This window comes from Puma concolor, chromosome A3 (genome assembly GCF_028749965.1).
Source record: "Puma concolor isolate L17-30 chromosome A3, mPumCon1.1.hap2, whole genome shotgun sequence".
In the NCBI taxonomy this organism is placed as follows: domain Eukaryota; kingdom Metazoa; phylum Chordata; class Mammalia; order Carnivora; family Felidae; genus Puma; species Puma concolor.
Genome location: NC_141669.1, coordinates 126,013,013 through 126,033,691, shown reverse-complemented (window position 1 = coordinate 126,033,691; position 20,679 = coordinate 126,013,013). Strand labels below are relative to the sequence as shown.

General features: G+C 42.0%; 2 protein-coding genes across 2 annotated transcripts in view; one reads left to right on the top strand and one right to left on the bottom strand.

The window, feature by feature from the left end:
* The window catches only part of LOC147582763 (uncharacterized), a 58,302-nt gene that overhangs the window by 11,783 nt on the left and 25,840 nt on the right, over positions 1 to 20,679 (bottom strand). The gene's annotated exons all lie outside the window — the stretch shown is intronic.
* WFDC8 (WAP four-disulfide core domain 8) lies at positions 54 to 13,854 on the top strand. Its single transcript, XM_025932623.2, has 6 exons — positions 54 to 204; positions 5,936 to 6,045; positions 8,889 to 9,029; positions 10,309 to 10,476; positions 12,398 to 12,538; positions 13,518 to 13,854. Exons 1-6 carry the CDS (start codon positions 182 to 184, stop codon positions 13,655 to 13,657), a joined length of 723 nt encoding a protein of 240 aa, XP_025788408.2. The 5' UTR covers positions 54 to 181; the 3' UTR covers positions 13,658 to 13,854.

Sequence of the window (20,679 nt, the reverse complement as noted above, 5' to 3'; positions counted from 1 at the left end):
TGGGTTGGGAGTGGGGGGAGCAGTAGGGGGTTATGGGATGTGATAGAATCATAGTGAGGCCTTACCTGTAGTTTCTGAAAATGGTAACCTGGAAATTCAACTGTTCCCCTCGCTCCTGACCACCTGTAGACCTTTCAGTTGCAAAACGCTCCTCCATTCACTGCAAAGAGCAACCTCTGCCATGTGGGGAAGCTGGGCAAAGAGGTAGGTTCAATGATGGGGTTCTGGGGAAGCTTCTGACTACCCAGGCTCAAGAAATGAGGAGCCCACTGGGTTTGGAACATTGTCAAAGGGACAGCTGGGAAATAGGAAAAATATCCCCACCATCGTTTTAAGTGACTTAGAATCTTATGGTCCCAGAAATCCAAGCAAATTACTTTCATCTCTTAAAATTTCTCACAATTGTACCACTATGCATGTATTAGAATGACTAAAATAAAACATTTACGATCTTAAATGCTAGCAAGTAAGTGAGGCAAGTGGAGCTCTCCTGTACTACTAGTGGAAATGCAAGATGGCACAGCCACTTTGGAAAACATTTTGGTGGTTCTTGTAACCATATACTTATCACATAACCTAACAAGCCTACTCCCTGGTACTTACCCAAGAGAAATGGCAATTTACGTTCATACAAAAACCTGTATGAAACTGTTTGTAGGGAGTTAATTCATAATCACCACAAACTGGAAACAACCCAAGTGCGCGTTAACTAGTGAATGGATAAACAACCCGTGGTGCCTCCATATGATGAAACATAACTCAGCAATAAGAAGGTCCAGACAACACACAACAACATGAGGGAATCTCAAATGCATTATGAAAACATGTTGTGAATGTTAATATTTTAAACACTGCAACATAACTTTTATTTTATTTTATTTTAATGTTTATTTTTGAGACAGAGAGAGAGAGAGAGAGAGCATGAATGGGGGAGGGGCAGAGAGAGAGGGAGACACAGAATCTGAAACAGGCTCCAGGCTCTGAGCTGTCAGCACAGAGCCCGACGCGGGGCTGGAACTCACGGACCGCGAGATCGTGACCTGAGCTGAAGTCGGACGCTTAACCGACTGAGCCACCCAGGCGCCCCTGCAACATAACTTTTAAAACAAATCCAAAATACCATCCTAATTTGATACTCACAATCATCCACTTAAAAAGTATATGGGGGAGGGGCGCCTGGGTGCCTCAGTCGGTTAAATGGCTGACTTCGGCTCAGGTCATGATCTTGCGGTCCGTGGGTTCGAGCCCCGCGTCGGGCTCTGTGCTGACAGCTCAGAGCCTGGAGCCTGTTTCGGATTCTGTGTCTCCCTCTCTCTGACCCTCCCCTGTTCATGCTCTCCCTGTCTCAAAAATAAATAAAACATTAAAAAATTTAAAAAAAAAAAAAAAAAAAATATATATATATATATATATATATATATATATATATTATATATATGGGGAGGGGAAGGGAAATAAAAGCTAGAGAGAGAGGGAGCCAAACTATAACAGACTCTCAAAAACTGAGAATAAACTGAGGATTGATGGGGGGTGGGAGGGAGGGGAAAGTGGGTGATGGGTATTGAGGAGGGCAACTGTTGGGATGAGCACTGGGTGTTGTATGGAAACCAATTTGACAATAAATTTCATATCAAATATATATATATATATATATATATATATATATATATATATATATATATAATCTCCTGAAATCATTGTTGTACTATATGATAACTAATTTGGATGTAAATTTAAAAAAATAAAATTTAAAAAACAAAGAGGAAAAAAATATGGAAAGCATTTCTTTAAGAGTTGGACATTTCAAAACACTTCTCCTTCTCGTAGAACTCATATTTCCATTCTTATTGCCCCACAGACTCACAATCTAATGCAATATAATCTTATGCTCAAAAGCCTTTTAATCACGACCTTTTCATACTGCTATGCCATAAACACATGTATATAGATTAAAATGTAAAGTTTTCAATTCCTGGGACCATAAGACTCTAGGAATAAAATGTTTTCTTATGGACTGATTTTTCATTCCATTTGTTACTTCGATAACATTATAATAGTGACCATATAAGTAAATACATTGAAATTATCGATTGGCAAAATTTTATTGATAAACAAAATTCTATAGGTAATGCATCTCTTGGTGATACGTAAGTGCATGGGAACAAAAGTTTTGTTATAGGTATGTCACGTGGTTCTTGTAACTTCCAGATCATTGCCCCCCAATGACGTAATATTCTATAATAAAAAACTATTTTTAATGATCTAATCTAAATATTCATATAAGTTTACTTAAATCCCCTTTCTATGTTTACAAGGCATAGAACTGGAAACCTTATACTTGAAAAGAATTTGTTTCCTAGGAATTAGGATACTGATCACAAATCACACATGACTTTCTCAATTTCTGGAAAGTACCAAAAAGGCTTTACCAGTATTTACCAAATGATCAATAATGTTATTAATTAGACTTGTTACTCTTTTATGTAGACATATTGTTTAATCTGATACACTGTAAGCACTGGAAAGTTTGAATACTACTAGCTTTGATAGACTTTCCGTAATATATATTTTATAAAATGCTTTTATCTTATTGCATGCTTTAAATACATTTTAAAGTTGGGGGAAGCAGCTAGTGGCTCAGTTAAGCATCCCACTCTTGATTCTGTCTCAGGCCATGGTCGCGTGGGATTGAGCCCCATGTCAGGCTCCAAGCTATAAGTGCAGAGCCTGTCTGGGATTCTCTCTGTCTCCTCTCTTTGCACCCCACCCCTGGCTCTCTCTCTCTCTCTCTCTCTCTCTCTCTCTTAAAATAAACAAATAAGCATTAAAAAAATTTATGCCACAGATTTAACTCACTTTATTTATGGAAAATGTTAAACAAATCCACTAATTGGCAAAGTCAGTCCTCAATCGGCCAAATCAGGCCACTTTCTCCCACAATACAGCTGACTTCATTTTTCAGTTGAAATTAATGTTTTCATACACATCCCTGTGGATATGTGCCATCACTCTTGGGATTTCTAACTCTAGAAGAGGGAGCTAAAGGCACAACGACTTACTGTGACTTTGTCACCTGAGTGAAATAGGGTACTGACCAACCTCTTAGTATTGCCTACCCACACATTTTTGCTTTGCTCTTTGGGAAGCGTCCTCAGGAAAAATGCACTCTCAAAGTGTTCCTTTGTTTGTAACTCAGTTTTTACACTTTGGACACATGCAAAAAAATAGGTAAGAAGTATGGTCCCTACCCCTCCTTTTTTGGAAGCAGCACGGGGCTTTGTGCGAGACAGAAAAGGAGAAAGGCAGACTGCAGGCTCTTTCTCAGGCAGACCAACTTCAGGAAGAAGTAAATGCGGAATTTGAGAAGCAGGACATCATGTCCTGAAATCTGTCCGTGCCTGTGTACCCTCCGGAAAACCTTCCTGCGCCCTCAGGGGTACGTGTGCGCCAGCATGATCAGGACTGACTGAGTTGAATCTCGTCATTTTCACATGGGTAGACTGACATAAGAGTAGCCCCAAATGGCATGGCTTCAAAGTCTCTTCATTCCTGGTTCGTTGCTGTTCCTACAGCGCTCTAGTAGTGCCCATGCCACCGATGTCTGTCCTGTTGCCTAGGGCCACTGGGCAAGTCCCCCACACGCATTTGCTCATTCCCCATAGGACCCATGTTTTGTAGTCTCTTGCCCAAACAGATCCTCCTCAAATCAAAATGAATCCACTCTGTTTTAAAGTTGCCAGATTTAGCAAATAACAATATAAGCTGACCAACTAAATTTGAATGATAAACACCAAATAATTTTTAGTATAACGATGGTCCTTGTATTTCATGGGATATACTTCAATGAGAAATTCTAACCGGACGCTGTATTATATTTGGCAACCTTTGGTCTGCATCTCGCCCTGCACCCCTACCCTGGGAGCTCTGATTCCTACTAACTGACTACAGGCTAATCTAACCAATGAATTCCCAAGACTGGGTTAACAGGTATAAAACTTCACACCAAAAGGGTGATTTGATTACAAGAATTTAAGGCACCCTACGGCCTTGGCTAATCTTTTGGGGGAATAAAAGCAATGATATACACAGTCTTACAGGACACTCAAAAGCTGAAAAGGTAATAACTTTTTTTTTCATTCAGTGAATTATTTTTTTATTGACTAAAATATATTAAGCACTATATGCCAGTCACCATGCTTTCCACATGCTTCAATTTGTTCTAATGTGTATGAAGTAGTTGTGTTACTATTTCCTTTAAAGAAAACGAAGGCTTGAGGGCGCATGGCTGGTTTGGTCAGCAGAACGAGCGACTCTTGATTTCAGGCTTGTGAGTTCAAGCCCAGCATTGGGTGAGACTTAAAAATAAAATCAAGAAAGAAAGAAAGAAAGAAAGAAAGAAAGAAAGAAAGAAAGAAAGAAAGAAAGGAAGGAAGGAAGGAAGAAAGAAAAGTAAAACTGAGGCTCAGTGAGGTTCAGTGGCTGAGCCAAGGCCACATAGCTGGCAAGCGGGGGATCCACAATGTGAACTCAGGTCCAACCTCAAGCACTGCTTTTGACCATTCCATACCACTCAGGAGTAATCTTCACACAATCTCATCTAATTCTCACAGTGACAACAAAGCTGCCAGGTAGGTGTATCATTTCCATTTCCTAGATGAGGAAACTGAGGATCCGCATACAGCTACAACAGTAAGTTACCAAGCCAGGACCCAAAACCAGTTGTCACTGAGTTTGGGGCCATAATTGCCATTCCGAACAGTCCAGGCATTGCTGTAACATTCAGAGAGGATACAGGATTAGAATTCTGGTGGCGGGGGTGGGAAACGATAAATTGCTACAAGTCTTTCCCCTTAGGCAGCCACGTAATATGGTTCAGAAGATCTGGAAAGGACTCCTGGCAAGGTCTGAAGTTCCACCAATAATATAGGCGCATTCTGGGCATGATGACGTTCTCTGTCTCTCTCTTTCTCTCTTCCTGTCTGCCTCCCTCCTCTCTTGCTGTTTTCAAATTGCATTTATGTATTTATTAATTTAATTTCTTTAACTTTATTTATTTATTTTCAGAGAGACAGAGAGAGAGAAAGAGTGAGCACCCACGAGTTGGGGAGGGGCAGAGAGGCAGGGAGAGAGAGAATCCCAAGCAGGATTCTCTCCGCAGACAGCGGGGGACCAATCTCACAAACAGTGAAATCAGGACCTGAGCCAAAATCAAGAGTCAGATGCTCAACCAACTGAGCCAGACAAGTGCCCCTCAAAACGCATCTTAGTTTGAGAGGTAACACTGTATGGCCTTATCAGTTCTTCACATCACAAAATGAAACAGTACATAAGGACCAGGAAGAGACATATGGAAATGGGATTGAATGAGTGGGGGAGGGTCGTCTATTTATGAGGTGCTGTAGGAGTATCAGAAGCTAGGCTTGGATAACAACAGAAAGGAAATGAGGGATCCTTTGGTTAACCCTTGGTCATCTGGGACTTTCTTGCTCCTGGACCCAATGGGACATCTCAGGCCCTCCTGAAAGTCTCCTACCATCAGTTTCTTGCCATCAGTGGAGCAAGAAAAAGGTGTTCTCTCGTGTCTGGGGTTGCCCTGGGAATGACAGTGGGCAGACCAGCCCTGCAACTGTTCCAGACAAATCCCTGTGATCACTGATATGTGACCTCTCGTGTAGGAGTAACACAATGGGCGAGGGTCCCGGTGGGACATGGACCAGTGCCGGGACAGAGTGTGGGGCCAACAGGAGGGTTCTGGGCTTGAAGGGCCTGCCGTACTCTCCACGTGACCTCAGACAACCCCCTTCCCCACCGTGTATCTTGATTTCCTCATCTGTGAACTGAGGGAAGTGTGGACCATCTGCATGGTTCTCAGCACACCCTCTGTATCTCTGTCTGGCTTGTGCCTAATCCCCACGCCTCTTGTCACCCCACACAGGCACCTTCCTGTCCACAGTTCAGTCTTCTCCCCAAGGAATGTAGTGTTCCTGCTGCTTCTGTCTCTCTCTTTGGAGGAGACATCTTCATCGCCAATGAAAAGAGTCAAAGGTGGGTTGAGGGAAGCTACGGCTGCCCCTTCTTCAGGAGGCCTTCCTGGGATTGAGAGTCAGACAGCAGGCAAGGACTCATGTCGGATGAAGGAACTTCTACTGTGGCTTCAGAGGACTAGCCCTGCTCACCCACCCTGGGACCTTTGAATCCTTCCCTGACTGGAGCCCCCAAATTATTTCCTTAACTTTGCCTCATTTGTATCTTTTCCAAGTTAATATTTTGGAGGTGAATCAGACACTGGGGAGGACCTGAGGTCAGAGGACAGTGAGGAGGAGGTGGCACAAGTGGAAGAGAGACATGGGCGGAGGTCGGGAGCTGTCTTGGAAGTGGTGGCCAAGAGGGGAAGCCATGGGACTTGGAGAGAGATTAGGAGGAGGAACTGACCCGAGTCCATGTCTGACAGCATGCTGGGGTGACAGAGAGGGAGGAGTGAATCTCAGGGTTCTCTTGATAGCCTGGGGGCATATTGATGCCAATATAAAGATGGGAGCAGAGAGAAGGAGGCACTGCTAAGGCATAGGGAGATGCTAGTTCAGTTTTGTACATGTGGGAAAAGAGGTCTTATGAGATACCCAGGTGTATGTTGCCAGGTGGTTGGATATGTGTCTTAGCTGGGAAGTGGGGATAGGTCAGGAGGAAGGCATGGGAACCACAGAAAGCATCGTGGGAATGGATGTGGTCTGTGGGAAGTATGTGTCAAGGAATGACAGCAGAGAGCAAGACCCAAACTTTGGGGAGCATTCCCAGTAGCTGCAGAGGAATCCCCAGTTTGTGTGCTTCAGGGGAGACCACATGGACAAGCTAAGTGGCTGGAGAAGGCTGGCTGGGAGGGAGGAGGATTCTAAGTGGGAGCTGAAGCTGACAGAGGGGGAAGGAGCTAAAGTGTAGAACCCAAAAAAGGTTTAAATGCCCCCAGAAGCAGGAGAGAGGTGGGCCTGGGTAAAGTCCACCCTAGTGAGGAGACATTTGTCTTTATAATTCCAAGATTTCTGTGCCTTTTTACCTCTTTGGATGTGTCCCTCTTTGATTTGCTTTGCTCTCGCTGTGCCCAAACCTCGAACAGGGATTCCCAAGTAGTAGCCTACATCATGATGCCTAACTGCTTCGGTGTCACCAGTGGCACTTTTAAAAAGTTGAGTCCCTCAGCTTCACTTTCTTGAGATTCTGATTCAGGACATGGTCTATATTTTCTAAAAGATGCACAGGTGTTTTCAATACACAACTCGACATTAGGAACCATATACTCAGCCTCAGGGCATCCTTGGAGGGTGCATGAAGGGTGGTATGAAGGCTAAGAAATATAACTGGAAAGTACTAACAATTTCAATTCATCCTTCATCCACTATATTTTCTCATCTGACCTCATATTTTTTAACCTAAGAAAGTAAGAGGGTGATACTAATGATAAATATGGTCTTTCCAATGCTAAACTTCTATAATTCCAAGTCAGTGGTATCCAAAAGGATCATGCTTCTCCAGTAGATCTCACTGGAGGGATGCTCAGTTTAGAGCCTCATTGCCCCCGGCACAGGGTAGTGGCTATCTCTGGCTGTGTAACACACTACCTGTAGTTCAGAAGTCTGGTGTGGTGTGTCTGGCTCAGGTTCTGTCTCTGTTCAGGTTGTCACCAGGCTGACATCCAGGTGTCAGCCAAAGCTGCAGTTTCCATCTGGGACCCAGGGTCCTCGTCCATGCTTACTAGCTGTAGCAGTTGCACTATTGAGGTTGCTTCCAGAGGCCACCCTTAGTCCAGGGCAATTAGCTTCTTCCATCCTCAAAGCTACTAATAGCATGTTAGATTCCTCTCACCCTTCGAATCTCTCTTACCTCTTCTCTGTTAATCAGGGGAAAACCCCTCCTTTTTAAAGGACTCGACAGCTTCGGTCTGGCCCACTCAGATAATCTCTGTATTTTAAGGTCAATTAATTTGGGACTTTGCTCCCATCTATGAAATTTCTCCACAGCAGTACCTAAATTCATGTTTAATTCAATAACCAGAGGATGGGAATCTGGGGGGTGCAACTTTAAGATTCTGCCTCCTACCGGGATGGATATGAGGCAGCCATGTTTAACCCTACAAAGGGAGGAAGCAATCCCATATCTGCCACGCTGTTCCCATGTGCCAGGTACTGTGATGAGTGCATTACGGACATCATCTTCCTTAATTCTTATAAGCAGACTGTAAGGAAGAGATTGAAATTCTCATTTTATAGGTGGAAAGCTTAGGACTCAGAAGGAAGACTTTTTTCTCCAAGATAACTTAGCTAGTCATGTTGGAGTCAGGCTCCCATGCCAGGTCTGTCTTATAGTGCTCCTCTCGCTGCACCATTCCTGCCCACTTTAAAGATAACTGTGAAGTTACATAGTGGAACTCAGGCTGTTCTCGAGCTCACAAGGAGTCAGGGGCCCAAATCGGGTATCGCGACCACAATATTCCTATTTCCATGATATTTACACCACTCCTCACTAATTTCCCTGTCAACTGAGATACTGGAGGCAGAGGGATTAGACAGTAAAATATTAAGTTTTAAGAGGAGAGAGAAGTTCCCAAACTTAAGGTAAGGCTCCTGGTCCCTATTTAACTCCCTGCTGTAGAATCTGAGATGCTTCCCTTCCCTTTCCTTCTTCCAGGAAACACAGTTTCCTGATTCAGATCAATCTAAATGAGCTACAAGTGGTGAGAGGCAGACCCAGCCCATAAGATAAGCAAAGCAAGCACTGAGGATGGAAGGTAGAGGAGAGGGCTGAGGGAATGTCACTATTCCCCTTTGCCAATGTGGGGGGGGGGGGGAGAGCTGAAACTCTCAAGGGATGTGAATGTGGACATTGTTCTCTTGCAGAGAAACCAGGAGTGTGCCCCCATGAGAGGATCACCTGTGAAACTAAAGTTCCAGATTGGTGCCAAACTGATGGGCACTGCGTGGAACAGATGAAGTGCTGCTCATTTGCCTGTGGGAAGAAGTGCATGGATCCACTCCAAGGTAGTGGCACCAAGGCTGAGGGCCTTTTGAGGTGTCTTACTTCCTGCCCCGTCTAGAACTTGCTGAATGATTCCCTTGAATGGTAGGACAAAGAGGCCAGGGCTCATGATTTTCTCTTTTTCTAATTATATTCCAACCCTCAAGTACAAACAATGAGTCTAAGCATGGTGGATGGCAACTGGATAATATTGATGTTAGTCTTCTTGGTTCAACATTCAAGCATTCACAAATAACTAACACTTGTCGTATGCTTCCTGTGTGTCAAGAGGCTATTGTTGCCACTGTGGTAAATGTAAACCCCAGTCAGGTTAGATGCTGGTCTTATTTTTGGACTCTTTGGCCTTCAAAGAGGTTTTCTGGTAACTCAAAGTATAGAGCATCTCATAAGAGGAAATTGTGCATTATAGATATAGATATCCATTTATTCACTCAAAAAATATCCACTGTTAGTGTCCTTTGGCCAAAGACCACCAGGAACACATCTGTGTTTGAACAAGTTGGATTTACTACTCATTGCAGTGAGGGAGAATGTTCACCATAGACAACCTGAGAGATCTCAGTAAGAAGCGGTTGGAAAGAATCTACTATGGGGTTGAGGCTTTGACTGAGTAATTTGCAGGGGTGGATTTGGTCTGTATGGGGTGTTGTCAGAAAGTGGGGCAATTTTATGATTATCTCATGTGATCTTATCTACAGAGAAGGGAGGCTAGACTGAGGATAAAGCCATAATGTAGAGAAACATAAATCACTCATAGATGTTGGGTATTCTGTGGCTTTCACAATTACTGTTTTTGCTCTCCCTTTATCATGGTCCCAGAGTGACCTTGTTTGATGTAGCTGTCTGGTGAGCTGGTTAATATCTGACAGGGGCACACCATGGCTCAGCTGTGAGCTCTGATCAATTTCCAAACATGAAAGATTGGTTTTTTTTTTTTCCTTCTTGATGTTTCATTCTATCTGTGTGCCAGGCACTTTGTTAGGCACTTTGGATATAGTCATTGAACAAGTCTTGTCCTCCCAAAGCTCAGGCAGTAGAGAAGAAAGATCAGCTCCAAAGCACCTCATATGCTTTTCACTATGACTTTTGAAAGGTGTGAATGATGCTCAGAGATTCAATGCAACATAGAGTATTTGTAGTAGAGCTAGGCTAGAAATTTTATTGATGATGGTCTCCTAATCACTTGGATCTAATACCAAGAACTGCACAAAGGTGAGGGCCTGAACTCTTCTTTGTTTTTGCTACCCTTTATGTTCTTCCCTCTTTGTTTCCTGCCCTCAGAACCCTGCATGCTACCCTCAGACCAAGGAAACTGTAACAGTAATATCATGCACTGGTATTTTGACAATAAACATCACCTCTGCAAACCCTTTACCTATGGAGGCTGCTATGGGAATGCTAACAACTTCATCAGCAAGGAACACTGCATAATGGCTTGCACATTAATTGGTAAGACTTATATGCCTGGCCATCTGAGGGCCTAGTGTAACTGGAAATAGTACATCAGAATATTCATATGCTCAGGCTTTAAGGTTAAAATGTTTTGTTCAACTCTTAGCTCAATCATTCACTGAACAGGTGGTCTTGGGTCAGTTTCCTGTTTCCATGAGCTTCAGTTTTCTTGTCTACAAAATGGGGGGTCATGATAGTATTGACCTGATGGAGTTGTTGTGCCAGGAAACTGAGATAGTGTTACCTAAGTACTTACTCAAAAATGAAACATAAGCAGGTCAGCTCTGGTTTCCCAAGAAGTAGGGATACAGCATGGAATAGGTGAAGAATAGGGTGGAGTGAAGGTGAGGGCTGTGGATTAATTCCTTACTATAATGACCATTAGCAGTAATGTTGGGAGACAGTGTCTTACAGAGCTTAAGTGACAAATGATGTAGATAAAAATTCCCCTTTTCTCACTTACTGCAAATTTCTTCACCTGTTTGAGTTTCAGTTCCCTCCCCCATAATACTGGAATAACAAAAGTCATTGCTGAGTTGTTGGTATGATTATATGTGATCAGGACACAAATATTTGACATGATGGCTGTTCAGTAGTGTCGGTTTGCTAAATGGTAATAATTGAGGTGGTGGTCGTTGATGTTCAAAATGCACAGCACTGAGTGACTTTACAAAGCAGCACTAGAACTTTGACCTCAGATTCTGCAATGCAGGCTGAAATGTATACCATCACCCCCATTTTACAGACAAGAAAACAGAGAGGTAAATTTTGTTGCCCAAGGATTCACAGTGGGTCAGGGGTAGATCTGAAATTTTAATTCTATAGGCCTAGTGAGCCTGAATGGCCAAGGCAACCTTGTGGCCTGACCCTTTGTGGGAGGCTGTAAGGAATTATGGCACTATAAACTAGACATTGGCTCTCTCTCAGAAACCAGAAGAGGCCAGGGAAATTGGTTTAAGCTGGTTTGGGGGAAATTTATGTTTAGACCTCAGAAAGAACCTAACAATAGTTTTGAGAGTCAAACACACCATGGTCTGTTAGAATCTGACCTGAGGAAGAAGAAGAAGGACGAGGAGGAGAAGGAAAAAGGGGAGAAGGGGGAGAAGAAGAAGAAGGAGAAAGAGAAGAAAGAGGAGGAGGAGGAAGATAAGCAGTAGGAGGAAGAAGAAGAAGAGGGAGGAGAAGGAAAACAGGAAGAGGAAGAAGAGGTAGAAAGAGAAGGAAAGAGAAGAAGGTGGAGGGGAAGGAGAAAGGAAGCACCTCCTACCCTCATAGAATTTGCAATCAGATAAGGACAACAGAAAACATGAACAAAATTCTAAAGAATTCATTTCAATACCATCTCTACCCTAGTGACTCACACAGTTGTATCTCCAGCCTGAATCTGACTCCCAAACTCCAACTGTCTTGTCTTCTCCTCCATCAGGATCTCAAAAACATCTCACACTTCATTTGTTTAAGAACCACTCATCTTTGCTCTCCCATCTCAAACCTGCTCTGTCCATACTTCTCTCCAGCTTGGTTGAAAAAACAAAACAAAACAAAACAAACTTCTAAGTCACCCTTGATGAATCAGCATTGCGCTTTCTCAATCCACATCCATTGCATTAGGAAATCATTTTAGATCTACCTTGAAAATAGATCCAGAATCTGACCACTTCTTACCACATCAACAGCTGCCACCCTGGTCTGGGGAGTCATCTTCTCACCTGGGGCTTCAAACACCCAGCCTTACTCTCTTTCTACTACATCCCAGGAGATGGTGAGGCATTACATTCCTTCACAGCCTACCAGAGGTCATCAGGGTAGAGTGAACCAAGTGACAGAAAGAGATACTAGTTTGGAGGGGAAGGGAAAGCTGTTTAAAACAGTGAGATGGGCTGGGGTTTGAGAGAACTCACATCTGCTCTTGTTTTAGTCAAGAAAGGACATTGCCCACTCTTCCCTTTCAAGAACCGTATGGAGTGTTCATCTCTGTGTAAGAGTGACATCGATTGCCCCCAAAGTGACAAATGTTGTGAATCCATGTGTGGCTTTGTTTGTGCCATGGCCTGGACAGGTGAGGACTGGGGGTATACCTCCCAGAGTCTCCGGGGCATATGCTAAGGATGTCATGTTGTCCCATGGAATAGGAGATACCCCTTCAGTTGACCTTAGGGGTCCCTTGGGAACTTTTCCTTTTTTAATGCCCAATCACTGCTCTTGTGTTGTCGTGCTGACCTCAGGAAACTTATTTACTAGGCTTCAAAGACAATCATGCATAGTATCACTCCCTATTTTTCCCCATGAGAACTTATTTATTCTAAGTCGCATCTTCAATGGCTGACAGGTGACAATACCCACTTATTTGTACAAAAAGAAATGATAACCATTAGGTACATTCCTAATAAGCCCTTATGTCTGCGCAGAACTTCAGAGCATGTAGAGCATATCCACATCCTGTAGGTATGCTGGAGTAATGATTGGCAGCAAAATTTTGTTGGGGCAGAAGTGAACTCTGTAGTTTCTGAGGTTAGGTCTCACTCCTTCATGTAGTGCTGAGTTAGTATAGTCTTGTCCCAGAGATTGCTAGTGTTTTGAGGTACAGCACAGTATGGTGGAAGACATCCAAGTCCTTTCAACTGACTTCAACTCTTCTACTCATTTTCATTATGGCCGTAGACAACTCATTTTCCCTACATGATCCTCAATTTGTACAGTTTATATTTAAAAAGGAAGTTCTGGGTGCTCTCCCATATTCCTTTTATCTCTGGTAATCTGGGATCAGATAACCCAAATAAATCCATTAGCTCTTTGAGGGCCAGCAGGAATCCTATCAGATTTTGTAACTCAGAGATGTCAAGCCTTTTTGATACTCCGCAAATTATTAGCCATAGAAAGTTGATACTCTGCCTTGTACAATCTATTGTTACTCTAGGGGGAAGGGTAAGAGACTTCATCAGAAGAAAGCCCTGTTTAGGGTTCCCCAAATCTCCCAACTTTGTCTCAAACTATAATCAAGTATTTCAAGATCAAGTGTCTTATTTTATCCCATAAAGCCAAATCAGGTTTCTGCCCACACAAGCCTGTGGTGTGTTCCACATTTGATAGACCCAAGTGCCTTCAGGATAATGATTGCCCAGTGTCACAGAAGTGCTGTTCACATTGTGGATTGAAGTGCCTGGAACCTCAAAAATGAATAGTAAGTGGAAACCTTGCCAAGCTGTCTTAAGAAGTATAACAATATTTTATTCCATTGATCTATGTGTCTGTTTTTGTGCCAGTACCATACTGTCTTGATGATTACAGCTTTGTAATACAGCTTGAAGTCTGGAACTGCGATGCCTCCAGCTTTGGTTTTCTTCAATAATACTTTGGATATTTGGGGTCTTTTCTTGTTCCATACAAATTTTAGAATTGTTTGTTCTACCTCTGTGAAGAATGCTGATGTTATTTTGATAGAGATTGCATTGAATATGTTGATTGCTTTGAGTAGTATTGACAATTTAATAATATTTGTTCTTCCAACTCAAGAGCATGGAATGTTTTCCTATTTATTTTGCATCTTCAATTTCTTTCATAAGCTTTCTAGTTTTTCATGTATAGATCTTTTACCTCTTAGGTTTATTCCTAGGTATTTTATGGGTTTTGGTGTAACTGTAAATGGGATTGATTCCTAGATTTCTCTTTCTGCTGCTTCATTATTGGTGTATATAAATGCAACTGATTTTTGTGTGTTGATTTTATATCCTACAACTTTGCTGAGTTCATGTAATCAGTTCTAGCAGTTTTTTGGTGGAGTCTTTTGGGTTTTCCATGTAGAGTATCATGTTGTCTGTGAAAAATGAAGGTTTGACTTCCTCCTTGCTAATTTGGATGCCTTTTGTTTCTTTTTGTTGTTTGTTGCTGAGGCTAGGACTTCCAACACTATGTTGAATAACAGTGGTGGGAATGAACATCCTCGTCATGTTCCTGACCTTAGGGGAAAGCTCTCCCTTTCCCCCCATTGAGGGTGATATTAACTGTGGGTCTTTCATTTATGGCCTTTATGATCTTGATGTATGTTCCTTCTATCCCTACTTTCTTGAGGGTTTTTATCAAGAAAGATGCTCTATCTTGTCAAATGCTTTTTCTGTATCTATTGAGAGGATCATGTAGTCCTTATCCTTTCTTTTATTAATGTGATGTATCACATTGATTGATTTGTGGATACTGCACCAGCCCTGAATCCCAGGAATAAATCCCACTTTATTGTGGTGAATAATTCTTTTAATGTATTATTGGACCTGGTTTGGTAATATCTTGTTGGGAATTTTTGCATCCAGAAATGGACCCACAAATATCTGGCCAACTAATCTTTGACAAAACAGGAAAGAATATCCAATGGAAAAAAGACAGTCTCTTCAGCAAATGGTGTTGGGACAACTGGACAGACGTGCAGAAGAATGAACCTGGACCACTTTCTTATACCATACACAAAAATAAACTCAAATGGATGAAAGACCTAAATTTAAGACAGGAAACCATCAAAATCCTAGAGGAGAACACAGGCAGCAAATTCTTTGACCTCAGCCGCAGCAATTTCTTACTTGAAATGTCTTCAGAGGCAAGGGAAACAAAAGCAAAAATGAACTATTGGTGCCTCATCAAGATAAAAAGCTTCTGCACAGTGAAGGAAACAATCAGCAAAACTATAAGGCAACTGACAGAATGGGAGAAGATATTTGCAAAAGACATATCAGGTAAAGGGTTAGTATCCAAAATCTATAAAGAAATTACCAAACTCAACACCCCTCCCCCCAAAAAACAAATAATCCAGCTAAGACATGGGCAGAAGACATGAGTAGACACTTTTCCAAACAAGACATTCAGGGGCACTTGGGTGGCTTGGTCGGTTGAGCGTCCAACTTTGGCTCAGGTTATGATCTCACAGCTCTTGAGTTCGAGTCCTGCGTCAGGCTCTGTGCTGACAGCTCAGAGCCTGGAGCCTGCTTCTGCTTCTGTGTCTCCCTCTCTCTCTGCCCCTAACCCACTCGCATTCTGTCTCTGTCTCTCTCAAAAATAAATCAACGTTAAAAAAATTTTTAAGAAGACATTCAAATGGCTAACAGACACATAAAAAGATGCTCAACATCACTCATCACCAGAGAAATACAAATCAAAACCACAATGAGATGCCACCTCACGCCAGTCAGAATGGCTAACATTAACAACTCAGAAAACAACCATGTTGGTGAGAATGTTAAGAAAGGGGAACTCTTTTGCACTGCTGATGGGAATGCAAACTGGTGCAGCCACTCTGGAAAATAATATGGGGGTTCCTCAAAAAGTTAAAAATAGAACTACCCTACAACCTAACAATTGCACTGCTAGGTATTTATCCAAAGGATACAAAAGTGCTGATTCTAAGGAGCACATGCACCTTAATGTTTATAGCAGCACTATCAACAATAGCCAAATTATGAAAAGAGCCCAAATGTCCACCAACTGATGAATGGATAAAGAAGATGTGGTATTCATAGATACACATACAAGTGGTGTATGTACACACACACACACTGTAATATTACTTGGTGATCAAAAAGAATGAAATCTTGCCATTTGCAACAATGTGATGGAACTAGAGTGTATTAATCTAAGTGAAATAAGTCAGAAAAAGATATCATATGATTTCACTCATATATGGAATTTAAGAAACAAAAGGGATGAACATAGAGGAAGGGAAGCAAAAATAAGTTTGAAAAAAAGAGAGGGAAACAAACCATAAGAGACTCTTAAATACAGAAAAGAAACTGAGGGTTGCTGGAGGGATGTTGGGTAGGCGGATGGGCTAAACGGGTGATGGACTTTAAGGAGAGCACTTGCTGGGATGAGCTCTGGGTGTTACATGTAAGTGATGAATCACTAAATTCTATTCATGAAATCATTATTAGACTACATGTTAACTAACTTGGACTTAAATAAAAAAATAAAAACAAATAAATAAATGAGGTTGGATTAAAATATGAAGAATGGATTCAGAAATATCATTTGTGAAGCAAAAACAATAGTATATTTAGAAGCAATGAAATGGAAAAAAAACACGACAGGTTCTAAGAAAATATTCTTGATTAAAACAAAGCATTTGAGACAATTTTAAAAATTGTTGTTGGGAAAAAAAAGAAGTATAACAATATTTAATGAGTTTACTTATATTTTATATATAATCATATCTGAAAATGATGAGTAATTTGACTCTCATTTCCCAATGTCATGACTTTGTTTTCTTGTCTCTTTGTATCATGTAGAGCCTCTGAAATAATGTTGAAAATAAAGGTAATGACATCTATCCCTGTCTGGTTCTTTATCTTAAAATCAGTGTCTCCTGCAGTATGAAATGTCATTTGTTGTGGGCTTTGGGATAAATAGATTTTACTGCACTTGGATGGTTTTCTTTTTATACATTTACTATTGTTATTGGATATTACTGTGGAATTTTATCAAATACACTTTAAGCATCTAATCATGTAATAATTTTCTCTTCTGATTTGTTAGTATAAGAACTTATATTATTAAATTTCCATATGTTGAACCATCCTTGCATTCCAGGACTGACCTTAATCATATTGAGTGTATACTTCTATTAATACACCGAAGGTACTTTAAGCAAATAGTTTATTCAGAAATTTCACATCAACAATCAAGAGAAAAATAGGCCTATTACTTTTGTATGTTTTGCTATTGGAATCATATTACTTTCAACAAACTAGCATGGAAAACTAATTGGGAGGTTACTTATTTTTCCTATGATTTGTAATATTTTAATATCTCAATTTATTTTTATTTTCTTTCAAGTAATATATATGCCCAAAATGTGGGGCATGAATTCATGACCCTGAAATCAAGAGTTGCACACTCTACCTACTGAGCAGCCAGGCACCACCTATGGTCTGTAATATTTTAAATAAAAATTTCCATAATAATATTTTAATAATATTCTCTATTTTTTAGGGCTACACAAAATTGAGCTCCAAAAGCAACTAGGTAAGGTTTCTTCTATAGTGGTATATTTGAAATAATTTTTTATAAATTTTTAATGTTTATTTCTTTATTTTGAGAGAGAGAGTGAGCACAAGCAGGGGAAAGGCAGAGAGAGAGAGAGAGGAAGAGAGAGAGAGGGAGAATCCCTAGCAGGCTCCACACTCAGCCTGGAGCCCAACACAGGGCTTGATCCCACAAACTGTGAGATCATGACCTGAACCAAAATCAAGAGTCAGGTGTTGAACCAACTGAGCCACCTGGGCAACCCTATTTTTACAAATTTTTTTCTTGTACTTTACCTTACAGTGTATATAGGCTCTCTACCTCCTCCTCCGTAAATTTCGATCTTTTATATGTTGCTAAAATTGATCCATTTTCTCTCTATTTTCAAATGTATTACCTTAAAGTAGTATAACTGATTTTGTACATAATTCTTTTTTTGTCTTTAACTTTGTTTAATGTTTTCTTCAATATACTCATGTTTCCACCCCACCCACACTATCCACCAATCATTCAAAGCATTTACCACCTATCCATCCGCTCACCTAGCTTGCATTGAAATACCTTTAAACTTATTGATCTTTCCACCCATTCTCTCACTCATATATCCACCCACTTACCCTTCTCACCCACCTTCTTTCTACGTATCCAGCTGCCTGTTTTATATCTAGCCTTTACTCATCTTTCATACAAACATATTCTCTCATACCTGTCAACATAGGTCTCCATCATTTCTACACCCATCTCCCCTCCATCCACCTAACAATTCACTCATTTACCTGCCAGAGTTTCCATCAATTACCCGTTTGTCCCATTACTAACCTATCCATCCTTATGTTCAATCCAATCCATTCATCCCCCCAGCCATGTTCAGGCATTCATGCACCCAAATATCCATGATACCCTCACCCATCCTTTGTATTCTTCCAACTGTATTCCCATTCATCATACTATGAGCCACCCATCTATCCACATAGCTACCTCGCTCATCTAGTAGTCTGCACCGAGTGTTTATTCTGGCCCTATTAATGTTCTAAACACTAGGTCCTAGACACAGACCTGTTCAGTGGAGCTCAGGGTTTATTTGAGGAAACAAACACGAAACTCACTAACACACTTAGAGGCACAGAAAACAACACAGAAAGCCAAGCACAGGAAGCTTGATCAACGTCTTGGCCTAATTACAAGCAGAAATCTCCAGGTAGAGGCCATCTACCTTGGTACCCCTTGGAGTCCCTCATTCTGACCAGCAGATTGGTGCTAGAATAGAAGTGTGGCTGAGGTAGAGGGAGGGCACCATGACTGACCATCGGTGAGAGGAGATAAGGGAAGGAGGGCAAAGATCCACATGGATCCTTACTCAGCCTTCTTCAAGAAACTGAGTAAGGAAGGGGCAAAAGAGGTCATTCATCCTAGGCCCCCAAGACATAAATTTCATCTCATCTGCTTGAAAAGTGAGACCCTTGGGTGGGACTTGAAATTAGGCAAGGCAGAATAGATAGAACAACTAGAAATTCTGAGTTTTCATTTACTTTCAAGAAAATTTAGAGAAGAATTCAGCCTTCCCTGGGGCACTGGGAGCCATTTGGACATTTAGTCTCTGTGGGTCCCTAGCTTCTGTCCCCACTATGGACATCACCTTCATCCCCTTTGTGTGCACTATTCCTCCCTACCTGCAGCTCCATAGTAAGATATATTCACACCAATGTCAGAAGCTTCCATAGCGACCTCTGACAAGAACTCAGATACTCCTTTCCCTCTTACCTTTATCTCAGACACTCACTCACTCGGTGACATGGAGTCATAATTTGCACTCCTCTGGGCCTTATGACCCCTCTAAGATGAAGAAATGGACGTGTGCCCTCAGAGTCCTTGCACCAGGTGGTTCAGCTTTGTATTCTCTCCTGGCCTGAGTATGGGAGGGACATAGAATAAGAGGGGAGGGACAGCACTGCTCAAGACATCTTGGTGGTTCATTAGAAATTCTATTCCCATGGGGCGCCTGGGTGGCGCAGTCGGTTAAGCGTCCGACTTCAGCCAGGTCACGATCTCGCGCTCCGTGAGTTCGAGCCCCGCGTCGGGCTCTGGGCTGATGGCTCAGAGCCTGGAGCCTGTTTCCGATTCTGTGTCTCCCTCTCTCTCTGCCCCTCCCCCTTTCATGCTCTGTCTCTCTCTGTCCCCAAAAAAATAAACGTTGAAAAAACATTAAAAAAAAAAAAAAAAAGAAATTCTATTCCCTGCTCCCTTTGTGGGGTTCAGTGGGATCTAGAAACTGATGGGATTGGACTGTGTGGTATAAGTGCCTGATATGCAGCTTTTTTATTTTAATGTAAGTGCCTGACACTAAGCTTTTGAGTGCTGAGGCATCCATTTCGAAGACATCCATATCGAATAAATGCAGCGCCAGCTGTATAACACAGATATTAACAACACAGCTAGATAAGGAACCAGGCTGTCCTCACCCATGAAGTTCCCCCTTTGCAAAGGCCTCGAGGATCCCAGATAACAGACCACCCGAGTGACCCTGCTTCTCCCTCCCCACACCCTGATTCCCACTTTTATATGCTTTAAATTCGCCAATAAAAAGTGAATCCATGAAACCCTAGACATTCCACCCTTGGACCTTAATAAAGGCAGAGAGCCCCAGGTCCACACTTCCTACCCTTCTCTTTGTCCACAACCTTCTGTGTGGCCTTCTGGCATGCCATATACCCTCCAGGGCTTGTGAGTAATAATAAATTGTGTGCTCTGAAGTTCCCTGATGGTGTGGCAGAGGTAAGTCCTGTGATAACAATAAGAACCACAAAGGCTGTTCCAACCACAATGCTTTCCCGTGGTGGTGGAGGCATGTCTGTCAAGGGAATGCCTGTGGGCCTCACTTTGAGTAAATATGCCCCCAAGAGTGTCTCGGGCCTTCCTAGCTGAGAATATCACTGTCAATAGGCTGAGACACACACCACAGATTCCCACAGGGGGCTCTGTCTGTGATCCTAAATTTTGTGACCATATAGTCACTCACTGATGATACAGCTGGCTTTGTCTGGCTTCTGCCCATCATGTAGGACAAATGGAGAACAACTTGACCCAAAGTGAAACAGCTAGTTGAAGAAAGAAACAGGGACCCTACAGACAACATTTACTCTCTAAGGAGAGTCTCTCCCTCTCCCGGGACTGACTGGCTGGCTGGCAGGCATTGTGGAG

Bases quoted from the DNA above. Each gene is read 5' to 3' on its own strand.
- WFDC8 (XM_025932623.2), top strand. From the start codon at position 182: ATGTGGGGAAGCTGGGCAAAGAG. The intron at 6,046-8,888 runs GTGGGTTGAGGG...GTTCTCTTGCAG, and splicing joins GCCAATGAAAAGAGTCAAAG to AGAAACCAGGAGTGTGCCCC. The intron at 12,539-13,517 runs GTGAGGACTGGG...TATCCCATAAAG, and splicing joins TTGTGCCATGGCCTGGACAG to CCAAATCAGGTTTCTGCCCA.